The following is a 26,999-nucleotide window of genomic DNA, read 5'->3' on the forward strand; positions in this document are numbered from 1 at the left end:
TAGTGGCTGGCTGAGATTGAGTGGGGGTGTTGGGAAACATGTAACCCAAGGGTTGTTAGGCGTGCACCACGCCTTGTACATCAAGATAGGAAGTTTGGTAGTTTGTTATAGATGAGTCTATCTCTTTGTAAACCTGACTTATTGTACAAGCCACACCAGGAGCTGTTCTTGGTCTCTATAAACATGGAACCGAGTCGGCAAGGACAGGCAAGTCGTTCACCCACTTTCACAATTCATACCGTATCCGTATTCGGATACTCAAATTTGGATATACATGATGTCAATATCCATTCGTATCTTATCCAAAATATCCGTAATCGAATTCGAATTTGAGGTTTACAATAGTTTTCTGTATTCGTCTATAGGTATCCAACCATATTCGATTTGTTTACACCCCTAGCTCCAAGCAGTATATCTCCCGCCGTTTTAGTTCCACCTCAAAATTCAGAAACTCAAAATTAAACTCCCCATAATAATACAGTATTACCCATACAAATTTATTATTTTTGCACTGTGACATACTCATTGACAACGATCGACGATGTCATATAAGACGATCAGATCTTCTTGAATATAATTGGCGCGCCATGCTGAGGATGCAGCGTCAGGACAGTGTACGGTGCATGCGTGTACGAAGGCGACAGTTGGAACTCGAAGCGCTGGAGGATCATGCTCAAAGCCATCTTGGCCTCAAGCAGCGCAAAGTTCTGCCCGATACAGATCCTCGGCCCCCACCCGAAGGGGAAGAATGCTGGTTGGTCCTTGGTCGCCTTTGAGATCCCCTCAGCGAACCTCTCTGGCTTGAACTCATGTGCGTCCTTCCCCCAGACATCAGGATTGTGGTGGACGACGATTATGGGAAGCTCGAGGATTACCCCTGCAGGGTAGGAGATGCCTCCAATCTTCATGTCTTTGAATGTTCTTCGGTTTAGCGTCACTGCCGGTGGATACAGCCTGAGCACCTCGTATAGTATCATGGTCACCTGGATAGCATGTAGGTATAGACAATGTTGGCAGGTACGTAATATAATGTGGAATGGGCTTGGAGAAAACTATGTAGGTATAGTATCATGGTATTGCAAAGAAACACTTGCCGTTTTGAGTCGACCTAGGCCGTCGAAATTGGGCTGCTTGTCCTTGCCGAACACGCTAAGGACCTCCTCCCTCGCACGGTCCTGCCACTCTGGGTGCATGCCTAGGATGACGAGCGTCCACGTGAGCAGCACCGACGTGGTTTCCATCCCCGCGAAGTAGAAGAGCTTGCACTCCTCAATCACGTCCTCGGTGCTCATGCTCAGGCTGCCTTTCCCGCTCTCCATGTTCGACTGCAGTAGCAAACCGAGCAAGTCATTGCCGCTCGCTTCGCCGTTTTCGATTGCACGCTCCCTCTTCTCGATCATGCCCCTTAGAGTCCCTTCGATTTCCCTGTTGATCTCGTTCATCCTCCGATTGTTCTGTGTCGGGAAGAACCTGCATATATAGTTATATTATAATGGCATGAGCGCACGCATATGAATGTGATGACGTTTAATGTACTAGAATTACGGCACTATGTGACAGATCAGAAAGTGCTTACATGAAGCCAGGGATGTACATATACTGGAAGGCCTTGATTAGCCGCTCTGCTTGCTCGCCCTGAAGTTGGAAGATCCTTCGCCCTTCCATGAAGCTGCTGCCAAATGCCGTGCGGGAGATCACGTCTCCAGTGAGGTTCTGAAACTCCGGCCAGATATCCAGTTCATATGATCCGTCAGAACCAGCGAGCTTGTTCTCCCAGCGATCTATAAGCTCAGTACAGCACGTCGAGAACGCCGGCAGCATGCGCTAAAAAAATAAATTTAGTAAGCACACATATCTATATGCTTGAGGCCGTGCATATCGTAACTGAGGCTGATTTCCTGTATGAAGGAAGTTAGCTAGAGAACCTTGAGCTTTTCGAGATGGAATGCGGGGTTCAGGATCCTTCTGTGATTTGCCCATTTCTCACCATCGTGACTCGCAATCCCAAGGGCGAGCATTTTTATAAGACGCTTGTTCGCGATGAACTTCTCGAAGTGGCCAGACTTGTTTGATAGGATGTCTCTGATTAACTCTGCCTCCGTGATAACCACCCTGGGAATTGGTCCGAACCAGGTGATACAAATGTCGCCTGCAGTTCATCGTTTGCATGTGCCGTTAAAGCTATGAAACTTTCAATTCAATCTTTAAAATTTAGGGAACTTTCCATTTTATAGGAATGGTCAAATTTAGGAAAATGAGCATGACAAAGGACTATCTGAATTTGTTTGCTTAAATATGAAGATGGTGACAAGTAGGCAGCCCTGGCACAACCCTGCGTAAAGCACGGTCTAAAGCACGGCACGGCCTATATATCCAAGTCATGCCTGGACTGGCATGGCTCGATACCGGATACCCCAATGTTGTGAACGGGTCGTTGATGCGGCACGAAGGGTAGGCACAGGCACAGCCCATATAAACAATCGGCTCGACTCACTCGTTAACCACCACAGAGTTTATAACCTCTGTCTTCGTGCCTCTAACCCAAACACCCCAACTTGTCCCTCATTTTCCACCACGAGTGCTCTTCATAATGCTCCCAACTCACCATCTCCACGGCCTCTAGCCCTTTATGCCATATCTCCTCATTGGCTCTCCGTCTCTCTCTCTCATCGAAAATCTTATATGTAGATCTCTTTATGCTTAGCTTCATTAAAGTATGAAGATTTGAAGTGTTTGACGTATGAAGACTTTGAATTGAATTTATAATGTATCAAGTGTATATTCAAATGTATGAAATACACTAAAAAAATATAAATTTCTAAGTACTTAGTTTAAGAGGTTTTTAAACATGTGAGCTGACGCATGCCAGCACGGCCAACCCAGTCCACGAGTGAGCCCACAGACAAGCATGGCAAGGCTCATGATGAGCAAGACAGGGCTCGCGCGCGGGGGCGGAGACGGGGGAGGGGACGGCAGGTGGGTATGTGAGGCAGAGGAGTGCGCGACACGAGTGAGTTCGGTGAGAGAGGGGGAGGACGGCACGGGCGAGAAGAAAGAAAGGGTCGCATGGTTACTTTCGACATACCGTGCTCCTTAACTGTGTTGAAGAGATGCGGCATCACACGGGGAACTACGTCATGGCACAATGGCATAGACCTCGATCGTGCCTCGTCGTTGAGCCTAGCGTTCTCCTTGAGGTCGCCGGCCGGGAAGCAGTACTCAGTGCCGGTAAGCCCCTGTGCCCGGAGCACCCGATCGAGCCGCCGGGGCCGCAGCCAGAATGTCTCCGCGGCCTGGTAGCTCCCCCACGCGATCAGCAGGGCAAGGAGCCCCTGGAACAGGCTCCACGGTGATGAAGCTGCTGCAGCTGCTACGACGTCGTCGTCCATCGTTGCCTTTCAAGTTATGTGCTGTGACAACCACAAGGCCAAAATTGTGCAGTGTGTGCTTCGTGAGAGAGCGAGTGCGATATAAGTAGTAGTGGTAGGCATCGTTTAATTTCTTGCCGGGCACGTACGGTTGGCTTGTGGAATAAGAAAAACCACACCAAACACCGGCCCGAAGCTAGCTAGAAATTGCTGGTTGCATGTGTCAAGTGTCGTGTGGCGCAGATTCGTCAATAAGGTCGACAAGGTTTTACCATATAATCGCGCACGGGTCAACAATAAAGGTGTTGCTAAGACTAAGAGAGGAAACGTTGGTCCCTATCTTTTGTTTCTCGAGAAACTAGAGAGTGAATAATATAATAAACGGATTGCACTGAAAGAAACTAGTGACTTACGTGTGCAAGTACGTATGATCGAATTAGAGGGGTGGACACGACAGGTTGAGGAAGCAGCTTCGGTCCTTTTCCTCACGAATACTAGTTGATAATATTACATATTAAACCATGTGAAATTTTACCAAGCTTGGAAATAATGAGAGCCCTCTGTTCTATAGATCTGATGGTTTAAAAATAGGAGGAACCACTTGGAAGAAACTTTAGTTATGGACCGGAACTAAAAATACGTGGATCCGGAACTGGTCTTTAATCACATTTGGAGAGTATAACAGTATTTTGATGTCTCGAGCTGCTTCTCTGAATAAAAAAAAAAGGAGCTGCTTCTCGTCTCAGCATCTCTTGTCCGAATTATACATGGGGTGGGTGATCCACGGAGCGAACCCCAATGCATCCAGCGATCCATCTCAGCAGCGGAGGAGCACCGGTTGCTCCATTTGTATTAGCTGCTGGCTCCATGGGGCCCAATGGTTATTACGGATAGCTTCAAAACTTTGCTGCCTTGTGTGACATGCTATGCTAGTATGCTGGCCTGCGTCTTGCTCTTAATGGAGACTCCGGCGCTGATGCTCGCGGCGGGAACAGCAGGAGGGACAGGGACGCTGTGTCCGTGCGCACGTCGCCGGCCATGAAGCAGATGTCGGAGTGGTCGTCGGAGCGGTCGCAGTAGATGGTGTGGTTGGGCAGGGACGAGCATGGCCTGTTGATGCTGATGCAGTGCGCTGCCGTGTTTCCATTCTGCATCGCCGCGGCCAGCAACGTGCTCCAGCCCGAGCGGTGGTGCTGACGATGTACGACTCGTCGAGCTAGGCCTTGGCGCGGAGATGCCGACAAGATGGCGCCACCGCCGTACAGTGTGGTCCCGGAGAAGTTGCGTGGGGCGTAGACGACGATGCACAGGGTGACGACGTAGAGGACGAAGAAGTGGGCGATGAACGCCCCTCTGCCCATGGCCTTGACGACTGCCGCGCCGCGTCATACATGCCTGGCGGCTTGCGGACTGACGGCGCCTTTTTTTTTCGATACGGGGAGATTCCCCATTCCCATTCACGACTTAAATGCACCGTACATCTATTAATTTTTTTTTTTGTGATGTATCATTTAGGTCTATTAACTTTCAAACTGTATTTTTCGGTCTATTAACTTTTGGTGATGTATGATCCAGGTTCATTAACTTTCAAACTGTATTTTTTGGTCCATTAATTTTTGGTGGTGTGTCATCTAGGTCCATCAACTTTTAAATTGCATTTTTTTGTCCCTAAACTTTTTAACTGGTTCACCAGTAGGTCCGTACCTCTTCGTTTAGCGAATAGATCTGACATGGCACGTCAAAAAAGCAGCCACCGTGGCCGGTCAACCAAACATAAAATCCAGTCTAATCTACCCGGTACAAAACCGAAGGCCACCGATATAGGCACGCAGATCACCTAACCCAAACAAAACTCGGACTCCACCAGTCCAACTAGGACCGATTGACCCTGAGTCTCTGATTCGGCTAACATGCATGGCACGTCCAAACGCAGTCACCAATTTGATTCATGTACATAGGTGCACGCAGGCACTAAAAGCTAGATGCTAGATAAAAGATCGTGTATCACAACTAGATAGGAAACTAATGCATGAAAATAATAAAATACTACGGTAAGGATGCTAATCATATTGAGAAAATTCTATTGATGATCTCCACCTCTTTAGAATTAGTACTAATGTATCTTGTTGGCTTCATTTTCTCCTCCTTTCCACGCAATAATAAGGCACCTCCATAAAATATCTTTGATAACAGTCCCGCCGTTGTCCATTTCTCCATGTCCATAATATATTTATCCTTAAAAATAATAGTCCCAAATTTAAGATCAAAGGATATTAACGAATTACCAGCTGCTACATTTGAATTATTGCTAGACAAGTCTTCATGAACATCTTGAGAAGTTATGGACTTATCACCTACTCCATGGTGGCTGCTTATTTGGCGTGCCATGTCAGATCTATTCACTAAACGAAGGGGTATGGACCTACGGTGAACCAGTCAAAAAGTTTAGGGACCCAAAAATACAATTTAAAAGTTGATGGACCTGGATGACACACAACCAAAAGTTAATGGACCTAAAAATATAGTTTAAAAGTTGATGGACCTAGATGACATATCACCAAAAGTTAATGGAGCTACGGTGTATTTAACTCCCCATTCATTAAGAACGGAAATAGAGTTTAGATGGTGCCACCGCCGTACAGTGTGGTCCCGGAGAAGTCACGCGGGCGTAGACGACGATGCACAGGGTGACGACGTAGAGGATGAAGAAGTGGGCGATGAACGCCCCTCTGCCCTTGGTCTTGACGACTGCCGCGCCGCGGCATACATGGCTGGCGGCTTGAGGAATGACGGCGCCTTTTTTTCGATACGGGGAGATTCCCCATTCCCATTCATTAAGAACGGAAATAGAGTTTAGATGTTTGAGAAGAAGCAGGTAAGAGCTAACAGACTGCGCTTAACCAACCCGCGCAAAAGGAGACCAGTGGATCAAAGAGAACCAACTAACAATATCCATATCAGACTGCGCTTAACCACCCCACGCCAAGAGGAAACCAGGATAACAGCAGAAAACAAACTAGCATTGAAATAGCATCGCCTGCAACGTCTTAGCGGCCTAGCAAAAGGGAGTGCCCAATTGAAGATACAGATCGTCAACAAGGGACCTGATCCTCAGGGACCCAAGGTAGAGGCTCAAAAATAACCACCAGTCATGATAAGAGAAGAACTCCACAACAGATCTATCATCTAGCACTATTCTGCAGAAGACGTCCTGTCATGCTTCCTGTCAGCTTCCTTTATTTACCAGATGCATCACCATCACTCATGTCCTGCTTGTCCTGAGCCAAAGAGGTCTTGCTCCGCTTTGATGTCAAAATGTTCATTGAAATCTTCATCATGGCGTTTACACCCTCTTCCAACATCTCCCTGTCCACCTCAGCGAAAAGTCCTGCCCAAAATTTCATTAGTGCGCCTGCGTGACAAATAATCTCAGTGGGATTTTTTTATCAGTTTCTTATCGAAGCAAGCTCTGTTTCTTGCTTTCCAAATGGCCCAACAAATAGCGCAACCCCCCACACATGGACCTTCCTGGTAGTAGGGAGCCATTTGACTAACCATATCCAGCAATGTTTAAGATCATGAGGGATATCATTTGCACCAAGACATTTAGCAATGCACGCCCAAACAACTTTGGCTACCGAGCAATCACCAAGCAACCAAAAAATAGATGATTTTTTTGTGCAAAAAAATAGATGATTTATAGATTCATGATGATTACATAAATAGCACTGAGGATTGCCTTTCCAATTTCGTTTTATCAAGTTGTCTTTGGTTAAAATGGCCCCATTCTCCATTAACCACAAGAAAAAACTTCAGCTTGGAAGGGATCTTCCTTTTCCAAATGTGTCTGAAGTGATGACCAGAGTCCACACTAGTTAAGGCATCATAAGTTGATTTAACAGTAAATGTATTTTTCTTTCCAATTTTCCAACCAACTTTATCTTCAGCACTAGATAACTGAAAGTCCATGACTTTGGACCAAATCATACCTCAGATATTTTGCAATTCAATAGGCAGCCATCTTCTAAAAGTGATACTAATTACTACATTTTTACATCAGCCACACTAATTTCCTTTTGCTCACACAACACATATAAAACAGGGATCAAGGAACACAAAGGACTATCAGAGAGCCAATTGTCTTCCCAGAATCTTGTTTGGGACCCATTCCCAATCTTAACACATCTGCCTTGTAGGTAAATTGGTTTAATTTTGAGCAAATCTGCCCAAATGGGCGAGTCATTCAGTTTATGAGAGACATTATGGATGTTTGTTCTAGATAAGTATTTGGCTTTAACTAATTCTTAGCACAGCCCTTCTTCCTTCTCCAGTTTTCACCACCATTTGCACAGCAAGCTGATGTTCAGCTTTGCAATGTCTTTAATACCAACCCCTCCTTTCTTTTTACTCTTGCACAATTTAGTCCATTTCACCATGTGATACTTCCTCTTGGCTCCACCCCCTTGCCAGAAGAAAGTTCTTCTAACCTTATCAATGTTTTTCATAGTGGTCTTAGGTAACAGAAACACAGACATGTGATACAAAGGTGAATTATTAAGACCGGTACAAATTAGAGTGGTTCTCCAAGCCATAGTCATGTTGCCCCCTTCCACACATCCAACCTTTTACTACATTTTTTAGTCAACGGGAGCCAATCAATCAGATGTAGCCTACTAGGGCTCACTGGGACTCCCAGGTATTTAACATGAAAGCTCCCCAACTGACAATTGAAGATGTCAGCATACTTTTTTCCCCATTCTTCTTTGTCATTTATCATCAGAATTTCACTCTTATTGATGTTGATTTTCAACCCCGAGAGCATTTCAAAGAGATATAAAAGCATTTTCATAATTCAAGCCCCCTTCATTGCTGTGTTTTAGGGAGATAATAGTGTCATCTGCATATTGTAGTATGGCCACCCCTCTAGGAATAATCTTATCTACCAAGCCAGTGAAGAGACCATTATTCTGAGTTTTGAGAACCATTCTAGTAAGGTAATCGGCCACAAAGTTAAATAAAATAGGGGACAATGGGTCACCCTATCTATCCCCCTTAAAACTTTTCACATAAGGCCCAATGGATTCATTCATTTTGACACTTATTGTCCCACCTAAGACAACTTGTTTAATCCACCAACACCACTTCTCATTAAGAACAGAAATAGAGTTTAGATGTTTAAGAAGAAGCAGGTAAGAGCTAACAGACTGCGCTTAACCAACCCACGCAAAAGGAGACCAGTGGATCAATGAGAACCAGCTAACAATATCCATAACAGACTGTGCTTAACCACCCCGTGCAAAACAAACTAGCAATGAAACAGCATAGCCTGCAACGTCTTAGCGGCGTAGCAAAAGGGAGTGCCCAGATGAAGATACAGATCATCAACAAGGGACCTGATCCTCAGGGACCCAAGGTAGAGGCTCAAAAATAACCACCAATCATGATAAGAGAAGAACTCCACAACAGATCCATCATCTGGCACTATTATGCAGAAGACGTCTTGTCATGCTTCCTGTCAGCTTCCTTTATTTACCAGATGCATCACCATCACTCATGTCCTGCTTGTCCTTAGCCAAAGAGGTCTTGCTCCGCTTTGATGTCAAAATGTTCATTGCAATCTTCATCATGGCGTTTACACCCTCTTCCAACATCTCCCTGTCCACCTCAGCGAAAAGTCCTGCCCAAAATTTCATTAGTGCGCCTGCGTGACAAATAATCTCAGTGGGGTTTTTTTATCAGTTTCTTATCGAAGCAAGCTCTGTTTCTTGCTTTCCAAATGGCCCAACAAATAGCGCAACCCCCCACACATGGACCTTCCTGGTAGTAGGGAGCCATTTGTCTAACCATATCCAGCAATGTTTAAGATCATGAGGGATATCATTTGCACCAAGACATTTAGCAATGCGGGCCCAAACAACTTTGGCTACCGAGCAATCACCGAGCAACCAAAAAATAGATGATTTTTTTGTGCAAAAAAATAGATGATTTATAGATTCATGATGATTACAGAAATAGCACTCAGGATTGCCATTCCAATTTCATTTTATCATGTTGTCTTTGGTTAAAATGGCCCCATTCTACATTAACCACAAGAAAAAACTTCAGCCTGGCTGGGATCTTCCCTTTCCAAATGTGTCTGAAGTGATGACCAGAGTCCACACTGGTTAAGGCATCATAAGTTGATTTAACAGTAAATTTATTTTTCTTCCCAATTTTCCAACCAACTTTATCTTCAGCAGTAGATAACTGAAAGTCCATGACTTTGGACCAAATCATACCTCAGATATTTTGCAATTCAATAGGCAGCCATCTTCTAAAAGTGATACTAATTACTCCAGTTTTTACATCAGCCACACTATTTTCCTTTTGCTCACACAACACATATAAAACAGGGATCAAGGAACACAAAGGACTATCAGAGAGCCAATTGTCTTCCCAGAATCTTGTTTGGGCCCCATTCCCAATCTTAACACATCTGCCTGGTAGGTAAATTGGTTTAATTTTGAGCAAATCAGCCCAAATGGGCGAATCGTTCAGTTTATGAGAGACATTATGGATGTTTGTTCTAGATAAGTATTTGGCTTTAACTAATTCTTGCCACAGCCCTTCTTCCTTCTCCAGTTTTCACCACCATTTGCACAGCAAGCTGATGTTCAGCTTTGCAATGTCTTTAATACCAACCCCTCCTTTCTTTTTACTCTTGCACAATTTAGTCCATTTCACCATGTGATACTTCCTCTTGGTTACACCCCCTTGCCAGAAGAAAGTTCTTCTAAGCTTATCAATGTTTTTCATAGTGGTCTTAGGTAACAGAAACACAGACATGTGATACAAAGGTGAATTATTAAGACCGGTACAAATCAGAGTGGTTCTCCAAGCCATAGTCACGTTGCCCCCTTCCACACATCCAACCTTTTACTACATTTTTCAGTCAATGGGAGCCAATCAATCACATGTAGCCTACTAGGGCTCACTGGGACTCCCATGTATTTAACATGAAAGGTCCCCAACTGACAATTGAAGATGTCAGCATACTTTTTTCCCCATTCTTCTTCGTCATTTATCATCAGAATTTCACTCTTATTGAAGTTGATTTTCAACCTCGAGAGCATTTCAAAGAGATATAAAAGCATTTTCATATTTCGAGCCCCTTTCATTGCTGTGTTTTAGGGAGATAATAGTGTCATTTGCATATTGTAGTATGGCCACCCATCTAGGAATAATCTTATCTACCAAGCCAGTGAAGAGACCATTATCCTGAGTTTTGAGAACCATTCTAGTAAGGTAATCGGCCACAAAGTTAAATAAAATAGGGGACAATGGGTCACCCTGTCTAACCCCCTTAAAAGTTTTCACATAAGGCCCAATGGATTCATTTATTTTGACACTTATTGTCCCACCTGAGACAACTTGTTTAATCCACCCACACCACTTCTCATTAAAGCCTCTCATTTTTAGGCACTCAAACAAGAGTTTCCAATTCACTTTATCATAAGCTTTTTCGAAATCAATCTTGAAAACCACCCCAATTTCCTTGTTCTTTTTTGTTTCATGAAGAATTTCATGTACACATAATCCCAAAAGTAATGTTTCTACCTTTCATGAAGGCAGATTGTGTTTTGTGAATCAATCTATCAGCATAACATTCTAGTCTCAGAGTGAGGATCTTGGTGATAAGTTTATACAAGCAGTTCAGTAAACATATGGGTCCGTACTGTTGTATTTTGGAAGCCTCTTTAATTTTTGGTAGAAGAGTAATAATCCCATAATTGAGCCGGCAACTATCTGCTTTGTTGCATTGAAAGTCATAGAAAAGTTCTACAATATCTTCTCTCACAATTTCCCTGCAACACTGATAGAATTCTATGGGAATTTTTTCTGGTCTAGGAGCTTTATTTCTTTCCATCTGGAATAGAGCATCTTTGATCTCTGTCTCAGAGAAAGGCCTACACAAGTTGTCATTATCATCTTCATCCAAGTTTTCTGCATTGTCCCAAATGGAAGGTCTAATTGAATATCATACTCAGATTCAGGACCAAAGAGCTCTCTATAATATTCAGTAGCATACTCAAGCAGTTTATCATCTCCTTCAAATGTTTCACCATCCTTTTCTAAGGTGATGATTGTGTTTTTCCTTCTTTTGCCACTGGCACATTTATGAAAGAATTTAGTATTTATATCACCCTTGAGAAGCCAATTCTCATGACTCCTATTGTACCAGTGGGTTTCCTCTTGCTTAAGCAAACTGAGGTTTTCTTTTAGCAGTTTGACTTTTCTAGATAATTGGTGGGGCAAGAGCCCCCCAATTTCCCCTTGTTTTCTAATGTGCAAAGTTCTTCCTAAATCATTTCTCTTCTTTTTCTCAATTCACCTTGCAAATTAAAAACCCATCGTTTGAAAAATTGCTTAAATAATTTAAGCTTTTGTTGAATTCTATCTAGTGCAGATTTGGCATTGCATGGTTTCCCCCATATTCTAGCTACCTCATTTTTGAACTTAGGGTGACCCACCTAGCTAAGTTCAAATCTGAATTGAATTTGAAATGGCTTCTTTGAAATACCATAGGAAATGATGAGTGGATTATGATCAGTTACCTCCCTAGGGAGTTTCCTGACCAAAACCTGAGGGTACAGATCAGCCCACCCATTTGAAACTAGGATTCTATCAAGTTTCTCCAGGGTTGGAGGGTCTTGATTATTTGACCAGGTGAAAATTCCACCAGTCGTCTCTATTTCTTGAAGTTCATGAAAGCTTATCAGAGCATTGAATAGTCCAGTATGTCTATGAACCCCATTATTTGAATTCCTTTCCTTAGCATAGCTGATGATGTTAAAATCCCCACCAATGAGCAAAGGTTCATTGCTACTAGAGCAGAAGTTTGACAACTCAAACAAAAAAGGAAGTTTTCCATCTTCCTGAGCATCTCCATACACCACAAGATTTCATTTGATTTTTATTTGCTTATCCCACAAATTCAATTGAATCATGTAGTCTTGTTTGAATGAGCCAACATAAAAAAATTCCAATCTGGCACCCACCAGGATGCCCCTAGATCTACCCCTGGATGGATTCCATAACCAGAGGTAGTCTTGTTGGGGGTCAAACTTCCTCAGAATTGAACCATCACAATTTTCAATCATAGTTTCTTAGTATGCCTATGAAGTGAAATTGATTTTGCTGAATAAGAGTTTTTAAGAATGTAGAGGTCCCTTTCTTTTTAAGGCCCCTATAGTTCCATATAAGACCTTGGATATTCATGATTTATATTTCTTTTTTCCAACTCTCTTGACCAAGTCAGGAACTTCTTGAACTTGTTTGCATGTAAGCTTTAGGGGGGTAATTCTATTGGTTTCCTAGTTCCTTTCCTTTTTTCCTTGATTAGGCAAAAGAGGATTCATCTGGCTCATATGTCTCCTCTTGAATCCACTCAAGTTGTATCATAGAATCTTTTGTTTCCTCATCAATTTCTTCAATAATAACAGTTGAATCAAGTTGTTGTTGTTTACCATAAAGATTAGCTCTAACAATCTCTAATTCTCTTAAGATGTCAAAAGAGTTACTACTACTGATATTCATCTTAATTCCCATTTTCTTAGAAATACTATGTAAAGAAGATTGAGATAAATGAGTGAACATATTCTGAGAGTTGGCAGTACCTTCTAAGTTTCTCTTCCTGGCCACCATATTCACCTTCTCCTAAGTCATCATAGTAATGTCCTTCTTCAGTCTCTCGCTCCTCCATTTCTCTTGTGTCTTTGTCCCACCATTTGCATCTTGATCAATTGTTTCAACTTGCTGCTGGGCTGTCAGGATGACGGTGTTCTCTTCAAAAGCCATACTTTCTTGGGTATTAATGATGTGATCATCAGATAAGAAGACTTTAGGTGAGGTTGTGATGGAAGGTAGAGTTACTGTCCTCACATTATCAGTGTTCACATGAGGAGAAACCAAGTTTTCATTAACATCATCTTTGGTTTGATCACATACCACATTCTGAGGGGTTACATCCATACTGATACTCATAAAAAACATCTTCTGGTGGTATTGAGTAGATGTGTCTTTAGAACATCCTTGTTCATCCTCCCTATAAGCCCCTATCCTCCTTAGCTTATCACTCAGTGATTCACTTTCACTATCAGGCTCCTCAAAAGATTCAGGTATATGTACCTTGTCAAGACCTTCATCATCCATTCCTTTCCTATAAGCCTTCTGTGCATCACCCATGAATTTACTGCCTGTAGAAATCTTTGGGGCTCCACCCTTTGGAGGAGCAGAATAAGAAATGGACTTTCCCTTTCTATTCTGCTGATCAGACAAGATACAAGTACTAGCCCTTCCACCAGAGTCCCCACCTTTTGTACCATCTGCCACACCAGAATTTTGATCCTTTACCTTATCCATTTTGTCATCTATGTGTCCATCTTCCATTCGAGAGAATTTGCAACTTGATTTCTCCCCTTGACTGATAGAGCTCTGGCTGGCCATGTCACCAGTCTTGTACTTCTTTGGTGGGGGCTGCTGATCTTTCTCCCCAACTTTAATACCACTGGATAAGGTCCTTTCACCCCCTTCTGTTAGAAACTCTCTCAAATCTGAAGTCATGAAGAAACAATTCAAGTGTCCCTTCAGCAATTTTAGGCACCTTAGTCACATCTCTACAGGCAATCCTTATCCTAACATAATCATATCTAAACCTGGTTGTTTCATCGATTTCAGTTACCTTGCCAACAAACCCTCCCACTTTAGCTATGGTCCTCATAGATCTCTGGTCAGGTGGGATATCTTTAACTCTGAACCATGCTTGCTGAAGCATGCCTTTGGCTCCAACACTGGGTGACCACTGTTGTACTTTCATCTGTGCATCCACATTGCTCATTTCAAGATATTTGAATTGACTCCAATCCCTCACCATTCTAGCATTAGGGAACCTCATGATAAACTTCTTATCCTCAACCTGTCTTGCCTTCCACTTCCAAGTATTAGATCCATGTATATTTGCAAAAACTTTCTCAATGTGTTTCCCATTTGCATTACCTTCTAGGATAGATATGATTGTTGTACTATCTCTCTCTTGCCACCATTGGATCGATACACTCATCAATGAAAAAGAAGCTTTGGTCTTTGTCTTGAGTTGCACAGAGCTTTGGGCCATAGTGCTATGCCAAACACCACTTACAATGGTAGGTTACATGGTTGCCCAAACCACAAATTTCACATATCAGACGCCTACAATCCTTAGTCAGGTGATTGAACAACCCACAGATATCATAGGGAACACTATTCTGGTTCTGATTCGCAATAGGGGCTCTATTCTGATTAGGGTTTGTGGCATGAACATCTTGAGCATTGTTTTTGAGATTACCTTGCTGATTAGCAGCACCAGCAGTAGGCTCCTCCCCATTCTTCTTGCCTGCTTCTTTTCCCAGATCAGGAACAATTTCACAGTCGTCTTCAACTCCCTACTTAGTACCCCCCCCCTTCTCAAGTGTCGCACCATGTTCTTCGACTGCTTCTTCAGAGTACACCCTTCTTCGCTTCGTGCTCCCAGACATTGTTGCTCGGACTAACTCGATCTCCCCCATGCCCATGTCGTCCAGCTATGGATCCCGCGCTGCTTGGGCCAAAACTCCCCCCACCTCCCTGCACCATGATTCATGGTGATAAACATGATGGGGCCGGCTCACTTCTCACTGTAGCCACAAAGGATCTAGCTGGAGCACCCCTCCATATGTGTCTAGCAAGCTTTCGTAGATGGGGAAATTTTGATTTGGAGGAAACCCTAGGGGATTGTGGAGAGGGTTTCGGCTAAGAAGCACACGGTGGGTCTAGGTAATGAGGTGGGGAGGAAGCTATGTGGTGCTCCAACTCAAAGTCACCTGCAACCCCCTGTTCATCCCTCTCTAGATCACCGCCACGTGTACCCAGACTCGGTTTCTGCCCTAGGATCCCAGCGGTGAATCTCACCCTGGGAGGTGGTCAGTACCACCGTTCCGGATGATGAGAAGTCTCCTTATTGCCCTTCCTTAAATTACCATCTCCCGCGCTCGAGACTTCCTCTGCTTTTCTGGATCCACCATTACTGGACCAGCAGAGCTCGATTGGAACAGCTTTGAGCTTGATCTTCTTCGGACTCACCTTGTCAAAGGGAAACGAATCAAACATGGATGCATGCTTGTAATGGACGGCGCCTTTGAGGCCTCATCCTAGCTATCTATGACCTGCTCTGCTCTCATCTCCCTCCGTTGGTTGCCCGCTTCTTTCCTTTCATCCACCGCTGCTGCCGCATGGTGGTGGTGAGGGTGACGGCGAGGCAGGCATTGACTCTATCACCTTATGGAGGTGCGTGGTGGTGGTGAGGATGGCGGTGACCTAGAGAGGTGGCGAGCCAGGCGGCAGGCGGAGCGGCGGCGAGCCGATGGGGGCGAGATCCCGCAACGCAGGCAGAAGCGACTCCCGTTAGTGGAATTGGGTGGAGTTAGAGATGGTGTACAGGAGAAGAAAAGTACTAAACTGTCCTTAAGTATAATTTATTAATTAATAGTTGTCGTAAATAGTCTTCAGCAGAGAAACAGGTTCCTCCCAAGCACTGGTAACAAAGCTATTTTTTTGGATCGAACACAATATAGTGTGGTAACTTTAATTAAGAGAGATAAATATATTGAAAATTTATATATAAATTTAGAGCCCACGACCAAATATTGGTTTCTCGCATTTTTTGCCCATATTCTAATACAACACTTGCATAGATAGTGCCTTATATTTATATCATGTTGTCACAAACTTTAGGTATTTATCTGTTGTTGATGTCTTTTCTTGGCAGGCACGTATATGGTTCGTTTGTGGAATATAAGATACACCACACAAAAATACTGGCTGAAGGTCTGAAGCTAGATTAAAGATATGATTGGATGTCCTAGAGCTAGTCACTAGTTGGGGTAAAACTTAATCTAAGTTAACTAAGATTATCTAGCTAGCTTTCTAGTTGGCTAATAATTAGTTGAAAACTTAACTAAGAAAATAGTTCACATATTAGCCTTTCTGTTTGGATGGGCTAAAGCTAATTTTAGCTAGTTTTTATCTAGCTCACAATTAGCCCTTATATCTAAGCAGATCCTAATTTGCTGGTTGCATATACCAAGTGTTATGTGGTGCAAATTTGCTAACAAGGCCGATAAGCTTACTATAATCATGTCAAAATAAAGATGTTCTTAAGAGAGGATACGTTCGTTCCTATCATTTGTTTCTTTTTTTTAGATATTGAAAGAATATTTGGCTTCATCCTCATAAATGAGAAATCGCACCAAAATTATTATAGGAAACAAATGCTTAAAACATTAATAGTCTCATAAGGCAAATAAACTTAGTTCGTAATCCTAAAGACATAATAAGACCACCCATCGGAGGCAAAGAAGGCCATTGTCATCGACTCCAATGTGCAGCAAGCAAAGATGATGTGGCAGAACCACCCGGAATAGCATACTTACGGAGGCGCTCGTCTTCCACCAGACACTAAGCACCCCGAAAGCCACTACCCCGAGCGGTATCCGTCGGACACACCCAGAGGGAGAGCCGAAAGATCCACATTTTTCCCCAAGGATCCAATAATGAAAACGAGTTACAACACAAGTCCATCTCATACATTAGAGTTTCTGAAAAGTACATTATTACAATACCAAATACAGAGTTCAGAATGATAAACAGCGGAATATTAAAAGATAACATCTAACGATAAGATAACGAGGAGTCCGTCTGAGCCCACCAGATGGATCCTCCACACAAGACACTCCTCAAGCGTCACCTGCAACAGGGGTAAATAAACCCTGAGTACACAATGTACTCGCAAGACTTATCCGATCAGTGGGAATACTTTCCCGACTCCAAGGAATATGCTAGGCTTTATGGTTGCTGGTTCTCTTTAGCCAAAAGCAGAACTAATAGTGGGTCCTTATTGATACATTATTATCATTAGCCGTATTAAGTTTTTATCTAGTCAATCTATATAAGCACCTGTGCTACTTTCAAGCAAGAGTTGAGCAATCGTTACTGTTCCTTCTCCTTTTCCACTTCCAGTTCTTACTACGGTGCTAAACCGCAGACAAGCCGTACCGGATAACCCGGCGATTCGCGAATCAATGTGCCTAGCTGGGTGCCCCGAAGACACACGCCTCGCTTGTACCCCAGGCACAAGTAGGACTAACCCACCACTCTCCTGTCCCGGGTGTCCAGGTCCCCGTCCAAACTTGGACTCCAAGCCCCCGCCTCTGAATCCCGGACTCAGTGCGGCGCAAGGACCTCCACCACCTCCTCTTCCCATCACTCGGTCCGGAAAGAGCCGGATCCGTGACAAGAGAGCAGCAAGTCTTCCCTGCGCCCATACCCAAGTATGTGCTCGGGACAATAGTCTGTGACTTGCCTAGAGTCATATGCAACGACCGGTCCTTAATCGACACAGACAGGGAAAAAAAGTGTAACCGGGCTATGCCCTGTTGGCCGCAGGACACAACCCCTCACACCCACCAGTACCAAATCCACATCCCTGTCCGGTCACCATTTTTCCTTTCCATTATTTCATCATGATATCATAGTGTAATCACCTATTTGCGAGTAACGGCAGGTTACTCACGCTACCGACATCCTGAGCATAGCAGCTACTCGACCTGCACTAGTAGGACTCATGGTGGATATATCTATGCATGTAGTTTCCATAAAATGCCTGTAACGTAAATGCATATCATATAAATATATTCAGTGATCATTTAAAAATAGGGGTTATGCACCGGGGCTTGCCTTGAGCAGGTGCCGGGTCAGCAAAGTCAGCACCAACAGGCTCCTGGGCTTCCTCCTGTGAGAAGATCTCCTCCTCGTACTCCTCGATCACCTTGTCGTACTCCGGCTCGACGACGGGCACGAAGTCTACCAGCTCGTGATCTACATGCATGAAATGATGATGCAATACTTAGGAATATAACAACAGCAGCTCTTAAAATAAAAGTACATTGATTTAGCTACTAAGCTATGGATATCGACCACGGTACTAGGCTACCTATTGTCACCGATAACCATTTCGAAGTATCATTATTGTTATAGCAACTACAGCTATTCTTACCCCTAATGCTAGTTTACGCTATATACGATAAAGCAAAGGCAATAGCTACTCTATCTAACAACTCGTTCTAAGGCTATAAAATTTACAGCAAGTACACGATATCCTAGTGAACCTACTGTAAAATTTTCAAAGATAAAACTATTACCGATTTGCCACAATAATTCCTACAATTATTAATCTATATAATGCTAAGCTTGCTAATTAAAATTTATGAACCTATCATCATAATAGCTAACTGCAATCTAACTGTACTAATAAGTAGATTGTATTTTTGCGAACCTAACGAACCTGGTTTCACTATTTTTGGACAACCATGCAATTTACTACTAATTATCGAAGTTTAGCTTGAAACTAAATTGAATAAGTAGTAACAAATTCGCTGGAAATAACAAAACGAAACCTCACTCGCGGCCCACACGGTCCGACACAGCCCAGCAGGCGGGCGCGGCCCAGCTCGGCGGGCATGGACGCGGCGCAGGCCCAGCGGCAGCAGTAGCGGGCGCGCGTGGCGCGGCCCAGCCATCGCAGCGGCAGGCAGGACGGCCCAGCGCGGCTGCAAGCGCGAAAAACTAGCCCAGAGTATTTCTAATGTATTCCAAGCTTTATTTTCCTACATGAAAAGTGGCCACAAACACGTGTGACGTAGGGGTGATGTCATGATGATGTCAGCAAGCTAAGATGAACAGTAACGCACCGCCGGCTGCTGTAAGCTAGCTCTGCTCGGGCGATCTTCCGCCGGCCACGAAGAAGACACAAAACGGCGGTGGAGCTTTGAATGAAGTGGGCAGTGCGATGAGCAGCTGGAGGAGAAGCTAGCAGTGCGGTGGATTGAACTGGTATGCTCTGGTTCAGTGGATGGACGACGGCGTAGTTCACCTCGTTCTTATGAAGCAGGCGGAGCTGTGCTTCCAAAATTGAAGCACAGTGAGGTGCTACAATGGGCAAGGTGGTGTCAATCAAGCTGCTGGCTGTCTCGCGGAGCCAAGGATGCGACGAATTTCATTAACGCTCTACGGTCACGTCGAATTGAAAGCAAGAGGTACCGTTGGCCATGGCTTCAACGAAGACATGGGCTCTGGTGTGGCATGGCCTGGCATAGCCGTGGTCGTCAACGCAACGTACCAGTGCACAAAACGACGGAGACAGCGAGGCGATCGTTCCACGTGCGTGCAGCCAGAGCGAGTAAATGAGAGCAGCACCGGCGCGGCGACGGCGGCGTATAGCGCGACCAAGGCACCGCGCGACGCGACGGCGAGGCAGAGCTGACATGACCTGTGCGCAGTGTGCTTGCGTGCGGTGGTAGGCAACCAAGGCACAGTGGTGACCATGGTCAGTGATGGCTTGTTCGAAGCAGATGACGTGCACGGGTTTTCTACAAATTACCAAAAGTGGCTTCGTCGACCCATTTATAACTTACGCGAAATGACTTAAACTTCGAACGGTTTCGCGTCGAATTCCAATTCCGACTTACTTGTTCCATTGTCGCCTACTGAGTACGTACTACAAATTTTAATAAAGTTCACATACACGCTCTACATCATTTTTATTTGATAACAATTCGTTTAGAATACTAAATAGTATAAAGCGACATGAAACTCAGTATTTATTTCTTGTTTTGGATAAACGTTTCAAATGTCATATATCGACTTATACTCCAAATCACACACATGTACAAACAAGCATGAGGCTAATGCAGTGTTTTAGCAAAAACATTACAATATAACACCGAGGGTGTTACAAATCTACCCCCCTAAAATAAAATCTCGACCCGAGATTTCATGTGCCTAGTGTGAGAAAGAGATAGGAAGTACATTTGGCGCAACACTAACTATCCGACCCAGAGAGGAGATGGGGGTAATGCTTTGTTAAGTAGCTCTCTTGCTCCCAGGTGGCTTCGTCCTCTGAATGGTTTTGCCATTGTACCTTATAAAACTTTATCACTTTGTTCCTGGTCACTCTCTCCTTCTCATCCAAGATTTTTATAGGATGCTCCACATAAGATAGATCAGGTTGGAGCGGAAGTCCTTCTATTTCCACAGATTCTTCAGGAACTCGTAGGCATTTCTTCAGTTGCGAGACGTGAAATACATTGTGAACTGCCGAGAGAATTTCCGGGAGTTGGAGACGATAAGCAACGGGACCACACTGCTGCAACACCTTGTATGGACCCACATACCGAGGGGCTAACTTGCCATGGACACCAAACCGATGTACCCCTCTCATAGGAGATACCTTGAGATACACAAAATCTCCAGCTACAAATTCCAAAGGTCTTCTTCGCTTATCTGCGTAAGCCTTCTGTCGACTCTGAGCTGCCTTCAAGTGTTCACGAATTATATTTACTTTCTCTCGGGCCTCCTTTATGAAATCAGGCCTGAAGTACCCACGGTCTCCTACTTCAACCCAGTTTAGTGGCGTCCTACACTTTTGTCCATATAAAGCTTCAAATGGCGCCATGCGGATACTCTCCTGATAACTGTTATTATAAGAAAATTCTGCCAGCTTTAAACAATGATGCCACTTCTCAGGAAAAGAGATGGTACAAGCCCGCAGCATATCCTCGAGCACCTGGTTCACCCTTTCAGTTTGACCATCAGTCTGTGGGTGGTATGCCGAGCTTCTGAGAAGACGAGTACCCAAACACTCCTGGAGTTTCTCCCAGAAACGAGAGACAAAAACTGACCCTCTATCAGAGATGATGGTGAGAGGAACTCCATGTAGGGTCACAATCCGATCAAAGTATAACTCTGCATACTTCTTTGCATTGTATCTAGTGTCCACCGGAAGGAAGTGGGCAGACTTGGTGAGACGGTCCACAATGACCCAAATAGAATCAAAGCCAGAGGAGGTGCGGGGTAAACCCACAATGAAATCCAGGGAAATATCCTCCCATTTCCAAACAGGAATAGGCAAGGGCTGCAGATATCCAGGAGTACGCATATGATCTGCCTTGATTCTACCACAAGTGTCACACTCTGCAACGAACTGGGTGATATCTTGCTTCATGTAAGACCACCAGTACAGTTGACGTAGATCATGGTACATCTTGTTGCTACCAGGGTGGATAGACAGCTTGGAATGATGGGCTTCTTTTAGAATCTTCCTTTTTAGCTCCTCATTAGACGGAACCACCAGTCTATTCTTGTATCTCACGACTCCCATCTCATCAATGCTAAAATGAGGTCCACGTCCTTCAGCTAGCAACTTCTTGACGTGAGGAATCTCTTCGAGGTCTTCCTTCTGCTCCCGAATAATTTGCTCCAGCAATTCTGATGTTAATGCAATATGAGCTAGCACCTCTGTGTGGTGAAGTGACAAGGGTATTTCCTCAACCTGATGCGACTTACGACTTAAGGCATCAGCTACCACATTGGCTTTTCCTGGATGGTAGTGGACTTCCAAATTATAGTCCTTGATCAACTCTAACCATCTCCTTTGTCTCATGTTCAACTCAGACTGAGTGAAAATATACTTAAGGCTCTTGTGGTCAGTGAAGATGTGCACTTTGTTGCCCAACAAATAATGCCTCCAAATCTTTAGAGAGTGAACTACAGCAGCTAGCTCTAAATCATGGGTAGGGTAGTTCACCTTGTGCTTCTTCAGTTGGCGCGAAGCATAAGCTATCACACGCCCCTCTTGCATAAGCACACACCCCAAACCCGTCTTCAAGGCATCACAGTAAACATCAAAGGGCCTCTCAATATCAGGTTGAGCCAATATAGGAGCAGTGGTCAGAAAAGTCTTCAGGGACTGAAAAGCTTCTTCACAAGCTGGACTCCAAACAAACTTAGCTTCTTTCTGGAGCAGCTTAGTCATGGGCTGGGCTATCTTGGAGAAATCAGGGATGAAACGTCGATAGTATCCAGCTAGCCCAAGGAACTGACGGATCTGGTGTACAGACCTAGGAGACTTCCAATCTAATACATCTTGCACCTTGCTGGGATCTACAAAAACGCCTTCAGGTATCAACACATGTCCCAAAAACTGCACTCGATCTAACCAAAACTCACACTTGCTGAACTTAGCATACAGCTGGTGCTCCCTTAGCCGAGTCAGTATTATCCGGAGGTGACGGGCATGCTCTTCCTCATTCTTGGAATAGATTAAGATGTCATCAATGAAAACTACCACAAACTTATCCAGCTTCGGCATGAAAACTGAGTTCATCAGGTACATGAAGAAAGCCGGGGCATTGGTGAGACCGAAAGACATCACTAGGTACTCATACAACCCATACCTAGTAGAGAAAGCTGTCCTTGGTATATCCTGTGGCCTGATCTTGATCTGATGGTAGCCCGATCAGAGATCTATCTTCGAGAACACCATGGCACCAGCTAACTGATCAAACAAAGTATCTATGCGGGGCAAGGGATACTTGTTCTTAACTGTTACTGCATTAAGAGGGCGGTAATCCACACACATCCACAGAGTATCATCGTTCTTCTTCATGAAAATTGCAGGGCAACCCCAAGGTGAAGAACTTGGGCGGATGAAACCCTTGTCCATCAACTCCTCCAGTTGTTTCTTCATTTCTGCCAGTTCTCTTGGAGCCATGCGGTATGGACGCCTAGAGATAGGAGTAGTACCAGGCTCAAGCTCAATGGAGAATTCTACCTCACGGTCCGGTGGCAATCCAGGAAGATCTTCAGGGAAAACATCTGGGAACTCACATACTACTGGAATGGAGGTAAGATCAGGAAAGGCTTCAGCATGGGCAGCAATAGGTAAGACCGGTTCTGAGGGTATGATGAGAGACATCCTATCCTCAGAAGACGGAAGCCGTAACTCTACACTTCTTCTCTTCATATCCAATACTACCCCATACGCCCGCAACCAGTTCATTCCAAGAATAACATCAATGCCTTGCCCAGGCATTATCATGAACTGTAGACGGTAAGTGTGGGTGGCTAATACCAAACTTACTGTATCCGTGCGGGTATTGATGAACATCTGAGAACCCGTAGTACGGATCTTATAGGCATACGGTATAGCCACAAGTGATAAGTTGTGTCGCTCTACAAACCCCATGCTCATAAAGGAATGCGATGCACCAGAATCAAACAATACCAAAGCTGGATGGGATTCGATGGTAAACATACCAGCCATAACTGTTTCCTGATGCACAACCTGCTGAGCATCCGTGAAGTGCACTTGACCAGATCTGCTAGGCACCTTCCTCTTGATGAAAGTCCTCTTAATCAGCCTGGAATTTGCACATGGCTGAGATGGCTGAGCTGTCTGCTGCTGAGGACACTCCCTGGCATAGTGGCCCTCCTTACCACACTTGAAACAAGCACCAGGCTTGTTCCTGAATCCCTGACCAGGTGGGACCTACTGTCCCTGAGTCTGCTGGGGCCGCACCTGCTGCTGAGGTGCCTTGTACTGAGTAGCAAAAGTATGTGATGTCTACTGGGGTGACCGGAACGGAGGCCCGCCGGATGGTTGATAGGGCCCCCGCCTAACAATTTGCACCTTCTGAGTATGAGGGTGGCTGGAGGATCCTAGCTGCCACCCTCCTCCGCTTCCAATCCGCCTGAGATGCCCGCTAAAAACCCTCAAGAGCAATGGCGGCGTTCATCAGAGCCCCAAAGGTCTGATAGTTCCCCAGGTACAGTTTCTCCTGAAGAGCAGGAGTGAGACCGCGAAAGAAGCGATCCTTCTTTTTGTCATCCGTGTCCACCTGACTACCAGCATACTGAGCCAAGTGGTTAAACTGGGTCACATACTCCATTACCGTCCTGCTCCCCTAACGCAGCTCCATGAACTCGGTCACCTTCTGGTGGATAACACCAGCAGGTATGAAGAACTCGCGGAAGGCTGTGGAGAACTCCTGCCACGTTGCCAGGTGATCCGGCAGCTCTACGGCCTGGAAAGTCTCCCACCAGGCACCTGCGGACCCCAAAAGCTACTGGGACGCAAAGTGCACCTTCTGCTCGTTGGCCACTCCAAGCAGCCGAAACTTCTGCTCCAGTGTGCGAAGCCAGTGCTCCGCCTCCAACGGATCGTCCGACGGTGTGAACGTGGGCGGGTGGGTCTTGAGGAAGTCCTGGTAAGAGGACTGTCCCTTAGGACGGCGAGCACCACCCCCATTCCCACCGTTGCCCCTAGGGGCCTCCACGGGCGAGACCCGCGACTGACCTGTGCCATAATCTCCATGGCACGAGCTGTCTCCTGACGAGCAGCGGCTAACTCCTGACGAGCAGCCAACAACTCCACCATGACCTCCGCGGCAGACAACGGCGGAGGCGGTGGCGGCGGCGGGAAAGGATGAGGAACCAAAGGTGGAACCTCCCGAGCTCCCTCATTGTCACGCTCAAAGGCCCGAGCACTGTCAGCATGGCCCTCGTTGGCCGCTCCCGAACTGGTGCTCCCACGTCCGGACCTCAGATTCATCTGTAAGAGAGATGAACCAACCATTAGGACACCTTCCTGATCAGGATCCAGAGATTAAAGAAATGGCAGCACATTTATTAAAGCATTCATTAAGTTAGTTCTACCAATTTACTACTTTCATTATACGTGAAGGGGGATTCCTAGTTCAAGTAAGATGCTATTATATGATGCATGCTTCGACCTATACGTTCACTCAAGCCGGAATATAGCGGCATTCGTAACATTTTCGGCACATCGCCCACTCACTTTCTGTATACTAAGCGATTTCTTACGCAACGTAAGTCAGTGTACCTGCAGAAAACTGATTAGATAAAACCAGTGCCGCTATCCTAGATACACCATATAGCTAGGGCTTAAACTTATATAACTTAACTTAATCGCATCCTACTTTTCGCAAAACTTTTGTTGGTCAAACTTTTAGTTTTGTAAAAGAGTGAGGAACTCATGACCATTATTGGCTCTGGTACCAACTGTGGCAGAACCACCCGGAATAGCGTACTTACGGAGGCGCTCGTCTTCCACCAGACACTAAGCACCCCGAAAGCCACTACCCCGAGCGGTATCCGTCGGACACACCCAGAGGGAGAGCCCGAAAGATCCACATTTTTCCCCAAGGATCCAATAATGAAAACAAGTTACAACACAAGTCCATCTCATACATTAGAGTTTCTGAAAAGTACATTATTACAATACCAAATACAGATTTCAGAATGATAAACAGCGGAATATTAAAAGATAACATCTAATGATAAGATAACGAGGAGTCCGTCTGAGCCCACCAGATGGATCCTCCACACAAGACACTCCTCAAGCGTCACCTGCAACAGGGGTAAATAAACCCTGAGTACACAATGTACTCGCAAGACTTATCCGATCAGTGGGAATACTTTCCCGACTCCAAGGAATATGCTAGGCTTTATGGTTGCTGGTTCTCTTTAGCCAAAAGCAGAACTAATAGTGGGTCCTTATTGATACATTATTATCATCAGCCGTATTAAGTTTTTATCTAGTCAATCTATATAAGCACCTGTGCTACTTTCAAGCAAGAGTTGAGCAATCGTTACTGTTCCTTCTCCTTTTCCACTTTCAGTTCTTACTACGGTGCTAAACCGCAGACAAGCCGTACCAGATAACCCGGCGATTCGCGAATCAATGTGCCCAGCTGGGTGCCCCAAAGACACACGCCCCGCTTGTACCCCAGGCACAAGCAGGACTAACCCACCACTCTCCAGTCTCGGGTATCCTGGTCCCCGTCCAAACTTGGACTCCAAGCCCCCGCCTCTGAATCCCGGACTCAGTGCGGCGCAAGGACCTCCACCACCTCCTCTTCCCATCACTCGGTCCGGAAAGAGCCGGATCCGCGATAAGAGAGCAGCAAGTTTTCCCTGTGCCCATACCCAAGTATGTGCTTGGGACAATAGTCTGTGACTTGCCTAGAGTCATATGCAACGACCGGTCCTTAATCGACACAGACAGGGAAAAAAAGTGTAACCGGGCTATGCCCTGTTGGCCGCAGGACACAACCCCTCACACCCACCAGTACCAAATCCACATCCCTGTCCGGTCACCATTTTTCCTTTCCATTATTTCATCAGGATATCATAGTGTAATCACCTATTTGCGAGTAACGGCAGGTTACTCACGCTACCGACATCCTGAGCATAGCAGCTACTCGACCTGCACTAGTAGGACTCATGGTGGATATATCTATGCATGTAGTTTCCATAAAATGCCTGTAACGTAAATGCATATCATATAAATATATTCAGTGATCATTTAAAAATAGGGGTTATGCACCGGGGCTTGCCTTGAGCAGGTGCCGGGTCAGCAAAGTCAGCACCAACAGGCTCCTGGGCTTCCTCCTATGAGAAGATCTCCTCCTCGTACTCCTCGATCACCTCGTCGTACTCCGGCTCGACGACAGGGCACGAAGTCTACCAGCTCGTGATCTACATGCATGAAATGATGATGCAATGCTTAGGAATATAACAACAGCAGCTCTTAAAATAAAAGTACATTGATTTAGCTACTAAGCTATGGATATCGACCACGGTACTAGGCTACCTATTGTCACCGATAACCATTTCGAAGTATCATTATTGTTATAGCAACTACAGCTATTCTTACCCCTA

The 26,999-nt window shown here is 45.0% G+C and overlaps 1 protein-coding gene across 1 annotated transcript; it reads right to left on the reverse strand.

Annotated features, from left to right (window-relative positions):
- Nucleotides 1-450: 450 nt before the first annotated feature.
- On the reverse strand, nt 451-3,427 carry LOC136531243 (cytochrome P450 CYP72A616-like). Its single transcript, XM_066523920.1, has 5 exons — nt 3,086-3,427; nt 1,926-2,149; nt 1,577-1,824; nt 1,095-1,470; nt 451-983 (listed from the first exon to the last, which is right to left on the reverse strand). Exons 1-5 carry the CDS (start codon nt 3,387-3,389, stop codon nt 558-560), a joined length of 1,578 nt encoding a protein of 525 aa, XP_066380017.1. The 5' UTR covers nt 3,390-3,427; the 3' UTR covers nt 451-557.
- Between the last annotated feature and the right edge of the window lie 23,572 nt (nt 3,428-26,999).

The sequence above is a fragment of the Miscanthus floridulus genome, unplaced genomic scaffold (assembly GCF_019320115.1).
Source record: "Miscanthus floridulus cultivar M001 unplaced genomic scaffold, ASM1932011v1 fs_308_2_3, whole genome shotgun sequence".
In the NCBI taxonomy this organism is placed as follows: domain Eukaryota; kingdom Viridiplantae; phylum Streptophyta; class Magnoliopsida; order Poales; family Poaceae; genus Miscanthus; species Miscanthus floridulus.